Source organism: Limanda limanda, chromosome 20 (genome assembly GCF_963576545.1).
Source record: "Limanda limanda chromosome 20, fLimLim1.1, whole genome shotgun sequence".
NCBI lineage: Eukaryota > Metazoa > Chordata > Actinopteri > Pleuronectiformes > Pleuronectidae > Limanda > Limanda limanda.
In genome coordinates this window covers 14,297,465-14,309,356 of record NC_083655.1, presented here as the reverse complement: position 1 = coordinate 14,309,356, position 11,892 = coordinate 14,297,465, and the positions used below count along the sequence as shown (strand labels likewise).

General features: G+C 40.6%; 1 protein-coding gene and 1 non-coding gene across 2 annotated transcripts; one reads left to right on the top strand and one right to left on the bottom strand.

Moving 5' to 3' along the window:
- Positions 1-250: 250 nt before the first annotated feature.
- On the bottom strand, positions 251-10,679 carry rec8b (REC8 meiotic recombination protein b). Its single transcript, XM_061094254.1, has 18 exons — positions 10,624-10,679; positions 10,426-10,494; positions 9,937-10,079; positions 9,366-9,441; positions 9,075-9,192; positions 7,984-8,026; positions 7,451-7,518; positions 6,296-6,377; positions 4,824-4,890; positions 3,694-3,880; positions 2,842-2,976; positions 2,522-2,597; positions 1,530-1,687; positions 1,180-1,219; positions 981-1,056; positions 795-896; positions 524-630; positions 251-324 (listed from the first exon to the last, which is right to left on the bottom strand). Exons 1-18 carry the CDS (start codon positions 10,677-10,679, stop codon positions 251-253), a joined length of 1,677 nt encoding a protein of 558 aa, XP_060950237.1.
- An 837-nt stretch (positions 10,680-11,516) lies between these two features.
- LOC133027308 (U6atac minor spliceosomal RNA) lies at positions 11,517-11,644 on the top strand. Its single transcript, XR_009683268.1, has one exon. It is a non-coding gene; the product is annotated as a U6atac minor spliceosomal RNA (small nuclear RNA).
- Positions 11,645-11,892: the final 248 nt, after the last annotated feature.

Sequence of the window (11,892 nt, the reverse complement as noted above, 5' to 3'; positions counted from 1 at the left end):
AAAAACCTTTAAAAATGTAAAAATAACAGTAGAAAGAAGCTAATTAATACGCCTCAATATTAAAATTCATATAAAACATTGGATTAAAACAGAACAATCGCAAGTAAACATATCAGTGTTAGAACTGATGATCTCATGTGACACTGTGTCATGTGTAAGAATACAAACTGACAGGATTCAACAAAGTGAGCATAGGAACTAATCCTGTCTACATGAGGCCTCAGTGTGAATTACTGCAGAGGTCGGAGTCTCAGGCAGAGCTGATGGTCATGTTGCTGTAGGGTTCAGTCTGGAGGACGGTCACGTGTCTGCCAGAGAGCAGCTCTGAGGAGGAGAAGCATCAATGTGAAGCATCAGTTTAAATCAGTGTCATCTGTATTTTCATTAGATGCAAAGATAGTAAAATACACCTTCAACTGACAAAAAGTTATCTAATGTGTGCATTAACAGCTCCATTGCTTCTTTAGTCAACATCTTGATTTATCTTGAAAAAATATTAATTGCTGATTGTCGATTTCCTCACCAAGCAGTTTGTAGAGCGTGTGAGCTGCGGTGGTGCGGTCGGCCTCGGGGGGCAGCAGAGAGTCAAAGGTGACCTCAGTAAACCTCTGCTGGGCGGAGGAGATCCAGCTGAGAGAGAGGAGCAATGTGAGAAGTGCATGGCATGATTCAAACTATTAGTATTGTTATAAATAAAGGTTCTGTTATTATGTGTTGACGTGCTCATACTGTGTTTGTGCACTAGTGAATGTGGAGGAAAATCACGTTTTTTCTAAAGTGTGTGTCTGAAGCACCTGAGCATGTCACTGCTCTCTGTGTCGGTCTGCGCCTCGGGCATTTCAATGTTCTCCTCTGCTATAGGCTCCATTACGAGCCGAGTGTCCTCCTGCGGAGACCTGCACAAAAACGCACACAAACACACACTGATCCGTCTTTTTATCCATTAAGTTGTCTGTCTGTCTAAACATCAAGAGACTCACCATCTCCCAACAGGGATGATCACATCGCTTAAAGACTTGTCCTCTCTGGAAATGTCCAGGATCACATCTAATGTAGCTGTTTAAACACAGAGAAACACACAATGAAACGCTGACAGCTTGAAATGAACAATTTGTGTATCAGGATCTGAAAAACTAATTTAGCGTCAGAGAGAGAGAGAGACAGAGGAAGAGTTCTTACATGAGCCATCAGCGGGTTGCAGTCCTGACTCACTGGATATCTAAAAGCGAGAGGGAGAGGCAGAGTTTCGTGACACAGACACAAGGTTTATAATCTAATTTGTCTGACCACTGAACTGAACACACTCAGTTGGCAGGATACAACTGCAGGCGAGCTGCGTAACCTTCATTATTCTAGCGATAGCCTTGCAAGTGCTGCCTCGTATATAGGCATCCGAGCAAAAGTGGAATTTGGTGAGATTATTTATCAGCTCGCCCTCTCAGATACTGTGTTTGATTTTAGGTCATATATGTGGATATCAGACGATGACCTGAAAGACAACAAAGAAGACTTCAGTTGGTTGAACCCACCTGCTTCATGCTCGAGTGCCTCAGTATTTCTTGCTCCTGCTCAGACGCCACTCTCGCCTCCTCCTCCTCTTCTTCCTCCCCACTTGTCCCATGCACAGGCAGGGCAGTGAGCAAGGCACACTGTTTCCATAGCAACTGGAGGTCAGCATGAGGGAGGGCTGCAGACGGAGAATTTGGTCACCATTTTGTATTTTCTGCACAAGAGCTGACGTGATGAGTTTGTTGGAAGTCAGTGCTGTTCACTGAGCTGTAATCAATACTATTAACCCGTTTCAGAGGCTCTGCAAGGTCGTCGCTGATTAGAAAACATCTACAAATCTCCGGATGACTTCTGTTCTAGTGTCTCTAAAAACACAGAGGTCGCAGGTTGAGCTTCTGCAACATGAACAGTATAATTCCTTATGGAAATGTGTGCTAATTTGTAGAGGTAAACACATGAAATACTTTTTCTCAGATCATTTACTTTGTATGAAGATCTCAAATTTACCAGATTTGAAAGTTTCCCCCGAGCTTTTAAAGATTTCCAATCCTTATTACTTTCCATCCTTATTACTTTTTTTGGGGGTACTTTGGTAGGTACAGTACGAATCCCTTGATTATGACACGGAACGTTTTTGGTGTTTTTCCCCTTCCTAGGAAACCTCTCATTACACGACACCACCATAAAGACGTAGCCTGTATCCAGACACCATATTGTTTCAGTATTTAACCTGGCCCATTATGGACAAAGACACTGGTGCCTGTGACAAAGTTTCCCACCAGGTCTGCTCTTCTCCCTGCCTGTTTTTTCACACATCTCACTGGTCTCTCTTTCTTTACCATTTACGTTATTTCTCCTCTTTTTGTCTTCCCTCTCTTGTCTGACCTCGTTAACAGTATTCTATAATGCATATATCTATCCAGGATTTCATTATTCAAGAAAAACCTCTAAAAAGATTTATAGTCAATAGCATAGATGATTTTACAGGTGAATCGTAGCACATGGTACTGACATCCACAGGGGGCGCTGAAGAGCCGGGCAGGTGTGGCCAACTTGGTCAAGGTGGGCAAGTTCAGCAACACATCGGACTGAGAGAAACAAACACAATAGTAAAGTGATGCAGCAGTTTCAAATAGAAGATGTAACAGCCGAGGGATAGAACCACAGTATCGTGAAACAAGTTATAACCAGTCTATGGTCCATACAATATATAGACTACAAACGGTGTGTGTGTGTGTGTGTGTGTGTATGCTAGCACAGTCGTTCCTAATAAAGTGCTCATTGACTGTAATTTGTATTGCTGAGTGAAACCATCCCAGTGTGTTTCTGTACCAGATCCAGTGTCTCGGCCAGTGGTTTTTCAATCTGCTCCTTCATTGCTCGGTCAGAAATCTGGACCTGAGGGTCGGCAAAGACCAGCTGACGCCTGCGATTTCCAGCAAGTTTCCTGATTGGACAGACCCTGATCTGAGGGGAGGGAGAGAAACACAGAGCGTCTTTACATGACCTGTTCACAGCACTGAGTCTGTGACAGGACATCACAACTAGTAGACACATACTGGAAATTATAATCTGTGTGTTGACACACCCACATGTACTTTCCATTACATGTGAACACAAAAAGCTTCTCATGAGTCACTCTGTGGAATGTAAATCAAAACCGACGACAACTCTGTCACGATCAGTGTTTACTTCATGTTAGCGTTTGACAGCCATGCAAGACCACATGTAAACAGTTATGAAGCTTTGCATTAATTTTATCTTTAACATTTTGAATTTAATTGAATTTATTATCATTTCACTTTATGATTTTTTCTCTTTCAAATGTTAAAATACTTATCTTAATTCATATTTATTGATTCATTAATATACTTAAAAATGATATACTTTATTATTTGAATCATTATTATTTGAATTTTTTCAGTTGAACAATTTATTGGTGATTAATAATTAACTCCTTCTTTTTATTGCCCATTCAAATATCAAACAATCAATTACTTTTTAATGTAATCTATTTATTTATAGATTAACACATTTAATGGCATTTTTATTTCATGATTAGTTATTGTGGTCCTCATTAGACAAAGTTAAAGAGAAAAACAAACATGTTTAGAGGTTTGTATGGTCTGAATTATCTGAGAGTAAATACTGAACAATGTCATGACTAGACGGCATCACCTCTACATTTGAATGCTCTGTCCCTTGGTCTCCTTCTGTCCTAGATGCCCCAGAGGACGGGGTTGGCATAGCAACCCGCAGTGGAGTCATCTCTAGGCCATGAGGTGCCAGAGGAACGTCCACAGTTTGACCTGTCTCCTCATCCATTAGGAACACACTGTCCCGCTCTGCTGTCACTGCTGTTTTATTCAACCTTGAAACAAGAACACACACACGCTTATAGAAAACACACACTATACCAAATTTATTTATTTAGCTTTTTACACAGTAAACAAGAACTTAATAAGTACAAGATTTAGTCTCTTGTTTAATGTCTTCCTGGAAACCATATAAAGTGAGTTCAGATCTATGGGTGTTGAATACAAATACTCACTCCTATGAGCTACTTCTGCATTAATAACATTTTAACGTACATTAACTAACGATATTGTAATTTGTTAGTGAGCCCAGTCCCATGGCTGTTAAAAACTTTTTTAACAGGAACTTTTCTGGAAGCTGGTGAAAGGAGAATTCATGCAGCAGCTGATTTCTTATGCAGAAACAAAAGCCAACAGACTAACATGGGCATTTGTCACCTCCAAGCCTGAAGATGTCTCCCACACAACATCCCAGTTGTCTCCCTCTACTTATTCTAACAGCACAGCCATGAATGGCTACAATTGCTGTCACTCTCTATGTTACATGTAGGTGTTCGCATCCTATTGGAAAGTTAAGCCTTAAGCATGCTTTACTAAATCAGTGTGTCCTTACGGCTTGCGCTAGTGTCTCTGTCTGGGGCATCTGAGTTAGATATGAAAGTCCCTGAGCGTAGACACTACAATGTACTGTTGGTTGGCCCCTTTATCTATAACCTGACCTTGGGTACTGCTTGGAGAGAGAAGGGAGTATCTGTGGATTTACACAGGCACTATTGTCCTAATGGTGTAAAGATAAAGTTTAATATACACGCCCACCACAATCTCCATGTTTCATGATTGGAACTGTGAAGTCACTGTGACCAGGTCAATACCAAACATACATACAATGAGCTTTAATTAGAAATCAGAGGTGGTTTTGATGCTCTCAGTTCTGTTATATACTAAGTACTTTGGGACTGACAATCAGTGGTCAGTTTAATGTTTCTTTACAAGACTCACTGGTCAAAAGAGGACATGGCACCTTCAAGCTCCCTGGTTCTCTCCCTGCTCCGCTGCTGCTCCACTTCTGTTGAGAACACATGTAAATAATGTTCAGAGAAACAAAGTGAGATATTCACATACAACACAAAGATATAAATAAGCAAGACGTTTACGACAGACTGGTTTACACTGTTATGCCAAACATTAACAAATCCAGCTTGCTACTCATTTACTGCTGTTATAATGCAGGAAGTGAATACACAGCTAACTAAACTCTACTTGACTCAACATGTACTACTTACATTAAAATACTACTTAGGGTAGATAGCTGTGTGATATTCTTTCTTATCTTTTCAAAGCAAGACAGGATTCACACATTAAACTCTATTCTACCCTCAGGGTTCAAACACATTTTGACCAATGGATGACCAGTGCATTATCCCGCCTGCTTCCCCACCAAACTTTTCAATTAGTATGAGAGCGTATGCCTGCTTATACTTTGAGTGTATTTCTCTTAAAAGTATATGAATTATTTAAAACTCAGCGTAAATGAACGACATGAAAATATGAATATAACAAATTTCCATGACTTCTCCAAAACTTTTGAGATTTAACTTTTTCAAGCACTTTTCCAGGCCTGCAAATAAACATTTAACAATTCCATGACTTTTCCAGGTTTTTCATGACCGTAAGAACCCTGTACCCTGAGATGAAAATTCCCAGAAAATAAAGCTTTTCTTTCCTGGCAGTGATAATATCCTCTGAGTTAAGGCTCCAGTATGCTTCTTCGACTCCGTGGCGCTCGGAGGGACGCACGAATCCCACGGACTCTTTTTCATTTATGCTTCTCCGACGACTGTACATCCAGAAAACAATTCACCGCCAAACAGTAGGTGGTGCAACGGAAGACGAGCTTAGAGAAGCCTACCTCTATGTGCGTAGAAGAAGTCCAGGTTTGTTTATTTACCTCCACCCGGCTTTCCTCAAAAACAGTGAACGATGGCAACTAACTCAACTAAATAAAGTGACACCCAGCGGGTCAAAATGCTGATGTTATCGTTTCTTAGCGCAGCGGTTCCCCGGTCTTGTTTCCAAACTGTGCTGCTAATTTCACAGCTTGAAGCTAAACGGAGGCAGCTAGCTTCCCCCCCAGCTTCCACACACAGTCAGCAGGGACTCCCGATACTAACTACTGCCCAGTGTTTGCTTCTAACCTTACGGTGTTTGAGAAACAGTGTCATGATGGCCGTGGAATTAAAGTCGTGACAGCTTGTTTTTGCGCTGTTACCACCGTAGTTAGCTTGGTGGCTAGCACGCTAGCGCCGTTATGACAGGGCGTTAAAACCGAGGCGCTCCGAGAGGGCGTTCCTCTGTCCGTTTCAGTCTGTGTCAGTCAAAACGGAGAAGCATATATCGGCCTTTAGACCAACCTGCTAACATGCATGTGAAGTGCTCACCGAAGGATGAGTGGTTGAGATAGAAACACATACCTTTACAGAACTGGTCGTTTTGATCCATCAGCAAGTCGAGCTCTCTGTCTGTGACCTCAGGTAGATCCTCTCCCTCGAAATTCTGATACAGACAGAGGAAGACAGTCAAAGAATGAAATGCCAAGAGATGAAAAAGGTTAAAAAAACAGAAGAAATAAAGTTGGATAATATAAGTCAACTTCACAATATGTCTTGTCCCACTTCTGCAAATGTATTAGTTATTGTTTTAACATGCTTGCTTTTAATTCAGCCTAAATTTGTCTGATTCTGATATTTTCTCGTTATTTCATTTATTTTTGACTCATCTTCAGTGTCTTTTACTGTTTTTCTCTTGCATATATTTGTATTCTATCTTTGCACTCTTATCCTTTTTGTACAGCACGTTGGCTCAACTCCTGTTAATGTGCTATTCAAATACATCTGACTTGACTGAACTGAGCAGTAAAAAACAGAGACAAGAGACTTTTAATTAAAGAAACTGCTTAATTTTCAAATGCGAAGCGAAAATAAACCCATCGGGAAAGTGGACAAGTGGAGGGCAGAAGAGGACAACGAGACAAGTCAACCACACGTCCCTCTGTGAAGGAACGGAGTGGAAGCTGATGTAATTAAGTCAGATCTTATCAAGTCAAAACAGCCTTCATCTGCTCATGATGCTTCAGGAGGAGAATAATGAGTCATTAAGTGAAGCAGTAAGGAGGCTGACAGTGCAGCAGTGGAGATTTACTGTTGTAAACCAGCTGTGTGTATATGACTAAGATAATGTACTACTGCTTTCCCCTAAGCACTGTGCGTGCTGAGCAGTGAATTCAAAACAACCAGTTAAGGCTCAGGTATTTTACTTCCACATTCCCCAGAACCATTAATGTCACTGCATTTACCATTTACACAATTAATGGACTTTATTCAACATTTGTTTCTCCTAGATATATTTATTTAGCAGTGAAAAACCCAAACCTCCAGCAAAACTCAGTGGAATTAAACACAACATCATCCCACTGATAAAAGTGAGAAATTTCTGTTGTCTTTATGTCCTTTGACTTTCAAATTTGGTGCGTTCACTGCGGTTATGTTCTCATATCATATTAAGCCTGCTACATCTAAAAATGATGACTGTGAGGTTTCGTGTCACTGGACGCTGAAAAAAGAGGTTACCTCAGCAGTGGTGATAACGAACTGCTCCTTCTCTGTCAGCGTGATGGCGACTGGGGGTGACCTGAAATCTGGTTTAACACAGCAGGAGGAATTCAGAGCCACAAATGTTTGTAGCACTAGAGAGACGTGAGTGTTAGGTCAGATTCACCTGCGTTTGTGGCACTTGAATGATAGTGCCAAGGGAAAAAATAGCCAGGAGAATGAATTCTGGGTCTGGTTTATCCTCGACTGATGCATTTAACACAATATCACAAAGTAAAACTATATTCAGCAAGGTGCGAAATCCCCTTTCCTTAACACGCAACAAGGGAAAAACTACCAAAAAAGCCCTATAAACAGGGGGAAAAAAACGTAGAAACATATTTATACATAAGAAATTGTCTGATTGAGATGAAGGGAGCAGCAATGACAATTGAAATGGAGGAGTTATTGCCAGTGATGGTAGAATATGTGAGTAGGCATATTGTATATCAAGCAGTCTTGTAATCATAATCCACGATCAGCGACACCACTATAAGACACTTCTAACTTACCCTCGTTGTCAAGTGTGGTGCGGGGATTGGGCACCAGGGAGTGCTGTGAACCCACATCTTCACTCGCAAATGCAGTCTACAAATAAATAAACATTTCATACTGTTAAACTGATTTATTTTCCTTTTTGTATGATTTTAGAGTGTGAACTGAGCCTGGATAAAAATGGTTTCAAGACCAACTATTTTTAAAACATGAGGTTAGGGTTGTATCAAAAGAAAAATGTTTTATTTTTCTTTCTTTGGCCTCCACGTACCAAAAGCTGCTCTGTGGTGAACTGTATAGGGTGACAACTGATATCTGATATATTATGTCTAAAATAGTGATTAGGAAATGTAATCTCAACATGTAGCGGTTTCTGATTTACCATGTGGAGGCTAAACTGTAAAATAGTAAACCATAAAATATATATTAGTGTCCCAGTGCACTGTAAATGTCATTTTGATATTTTGAAACCATTCTTTGTCCTTTAGAAACACTTGGTTCAGAGCTAAATCACATGTGGTATTTCCACAGGAAAAGATTACAAGGAGGACAAAGTTCAGACATGTCAGCCAGATTTGCAGCAGCCGGAACTGTGTGAGTAAGTAAAAGCTATCTCCTATGATTTACTCTGTCTGACAATACAAAGGGTTTGTATGGGAGGATATCATGCAAAAATACTATGGCAGATTGAGGGTAACCTAAACTTGGGTATGAAGTAATGACTCACATACAGGAGTTGATGGCTCATGTTGTGTGTGCTAAATACAGTCAGAGTAATCTACTTACTGCTATCCAATTGTATTCGGTGACAGATTTACTGCTGCTTTGGTTGTCAAAGGTTTAAGCATTAATGTCAGATAAGAGCCAAAAGTCGTAAATCTTGTTAGATAAGAAGCCCTCTCTCATTAGTTAACTGTTCTTCAGATGTGGGAATGAAATCCTGGAATCTGCAGTTTGTCTGAGGCATTTAAAGATGTATTTAAAGGGGTGGGGATGGTGATCTTTTGCTACACTACAGATATTAGGTTACACACCCTGTGAAGTTATCTGGTCTTCAGAGCCACACAAACACATACAGCATATGGCTGCACTGGTGCATAAATTGTACCTGGAGTATTTTATAGGGGCTGAGGAGTTGGTGTGGTGCCATGAGACCGAAGAAGGGGTCCTGGGCTCCCTCAGCCTCTTCCATCAGGTACAGGCTGTCAGGCACATTCAGGGCCAGCCTGTCGGATAAAGAAAGAGGGAGACACACCAATGTTACCACTCAAAAATGGTCAAAATAAATATAGCTCAGTCTTCCACAAATACAAACAACCTCTGCAAAGTTTTGCATAAAATTTCCCCCAAGCTACTAAACACCCTTCCACTGTGTATTTTCCCTTTGGTGTGTGCAAACCTGTCAGACTCAGCCATGTCAATGCGTGAGCCTCTCTTAGCACGCAGCAGGCGGTCGATGGTCTGTTGGATCTCCTCTGGAAAAAGGGCATTTCACACAGAAGTCTTGGTATTGCCAGGAGATGTATCACATGTAAATCAAGTTTTAAAATATCTGACATGACAAATGTGTACATTCTGCTTCCGCATAATTTCACAGGTATTTCACAGATTTTAATTAAACTGCATGATCCTGAATCTGTCACATGCAATATCGGTGTAATTTAGAACCAGATGAATGGAGACTGTTGAGCTGTGATTGATAATATAGCTTTCACAAGCTTTACTGGAATCTGGGTCAAAGGTAATGTGGTTAATTTGGGAAACAGCCATAGTGTAAAGTATGTTGGTTTCATATTGCACAGAAAGTCTCTATGTTTTTCTCTCTTCCTCTTACTGTGGTCTCTATCACCTACAACAGCAGGAAGTCACAGTGTATGATGTGTCAACAATGTAGATAAGAGGAGAGTTGTGACTTGATTGTGACTTTCTATTCCTGGTCTTTCTATTCTTGGTCGCTCATTTTCTCTCACCCAGCAGGAAGCGACACTGGCTGTGGTAGACGACCACCACTCCATACTGCAGCTGGGACGACAGGTAGAGCGAGAAGCGAGGCATGGGCAGGTGGGGCTGCGACGCAGGAACCTGAGCGGTCACGTAGCCCTGGATGTCCCCGCTGTAAACATTGATCCAAATGCATTAAAAAAGCATTGAATATGTCAACATAAATAACTAAATGTTTAAATTAGTATTGGCTGCGTGTCAGCTATTGAAAGTAGGAGAGCAAAGAAGGGGTATTATCTTCATGCCACCTCTATCCTCCATTTCTCTGCTCAAGATGAACATTAACCAAAATGATCTATTCTTCCAAAATGATCTATGTTTTCTTAATTAATGAGTGATATGATGAATTAACATGTGAGCTAATGTTATTGATTTACAACACACAAAATGAATTGCACCTGTCATCTGATCTACCTTATTATTCAAGCAGAGACAGGTTAGCATTAGCCCGTTCTTACCATGTTAGCTTGACATTGACTTTGAGCAGCTCTCTGCGAGTCACCCTGGTGCCCCTGGTAGCCGCTAACCTGGACAACAAAACACATTTATCACATTTAATAAACTTTAGCCCACAGGTTACTTCTGTCGTGTCTTGTCGGGCTCCCTAGCTTTTTAGCTACTAGCACACGAGCTAACAAGCTTGTTTAAAAACTCACCAAATAGTGGAGAAACATCCGGTGTGGCGGTGGAGCACGTTCGGATAGTAAAACATTATTCTACGTCTCTGTAAATATCAATGGCAATGAGGGGGGGAAATGTAAAAGTTTATGAATCCATAAAAGTGTAAAATATGAAAAGATAAGAAAGTGCGGTGCCGTGTCCCCGCCTCCAATGGCAGCGGACCAATCAGATTCAGACATTCACCATTTTGAACGTGGAAGCTTAATGATGCGTTCATGAACTATTAGAAAATAGTAATCAGGATATTATGCTTTCAAAGTTCGGAGAAGTGATTAATTGACACGAATATTACATTAGTGTACACAAATGTATATTTTCTGTTTTGAACAGTTTATGTGTGTAAAATTTCCTTGATTATCTTTTTTTTAATTAAACATGGGCTACAGCAAACATTGTACTCACCCCCCACTGCATTCAAATATCTCCTTCATTGCATCTATAGTTTGATACTTTGTTAAAATACCTTTTATTTATTTAATTATATACTGTCTGCTTAAAATGCACTACTTTACAATGATTTATGTCTAAGCATTATTTGCACGTTTTATCATTTTAATACCTATATAATTGTTTTAAGATGGGGATCATTTGGTATCATGTGTGGCAGAGATTGGTTTCATTGGATGTAAGACGCCACAGTTCCCTTTTGCCCCAGATCCATATTGCCTGGGGCCCCTAAGTCCCTTGAAACCTTCCTGCCTAATTGACATAGTTAAAATAAATAAAGCTGCAAACTGGTTTGACTGCCTGTAGCTCTGAACTATTTAAAATCCCTATATGCAAATGAACAGCAATGTTTTACTGTTTTCGTTTCTATTCCAGTTCCAGTTGGTTTATATTATAAATTCGTTACAAGCTGTTATGGTATTGATCACTTGAAAGGAGAGAAGGTTAGCACTCCCCTTGACGAGGATGCAAGAGGCCCTTGTGGTCTTCAACACATATACGGTTAAGGCAATGCCACCTACTTCGTGGCATCTCTAACCAAGTTTTTGGAGAGGTGGTGGACTTGGACTATGGGCAGAAAAGGTTCAAAATGTTTCAATTCCACGGAGAAACAACAAAAAGACGAACCTGGATTGATCTGTCTAAAAATCCAAGAGGATTCTCCCTACCCTGTCTAGTGCCCCTGAGCAAGGCACCTTACTCCCCCAACATCTGCTCCCCGGGCTGCACTGCTCTGTGTGTCCTGCACCAGATGGGTTAAAAGCAGAGGTTAAATTTCCCTACAATTGCATGTCTGT

Coding starts and splice junctions, on each gene's coding strand:
- rec8b (XM_061094254.1), bottom strand. CDS start 10,679: ATGTTTTACTATCCGAACGTGCTCCACCGCCACACCGGATGTTTCTCC. Junction 7,519..7,983: donor CACCACACTTGACAACGAGG/GTAAGTTAGAAG, acceptor GTGTTAAACCAG/ATTTCAGGTCACCCCCAGTC. Junction 1,688..2,521: donor CTTCAGCGCCCCCTGTGGAT/GTCAGTACCATG, acceptor CTCCGTCTGCAG/CCCTCCCTCATGCTGACCTC.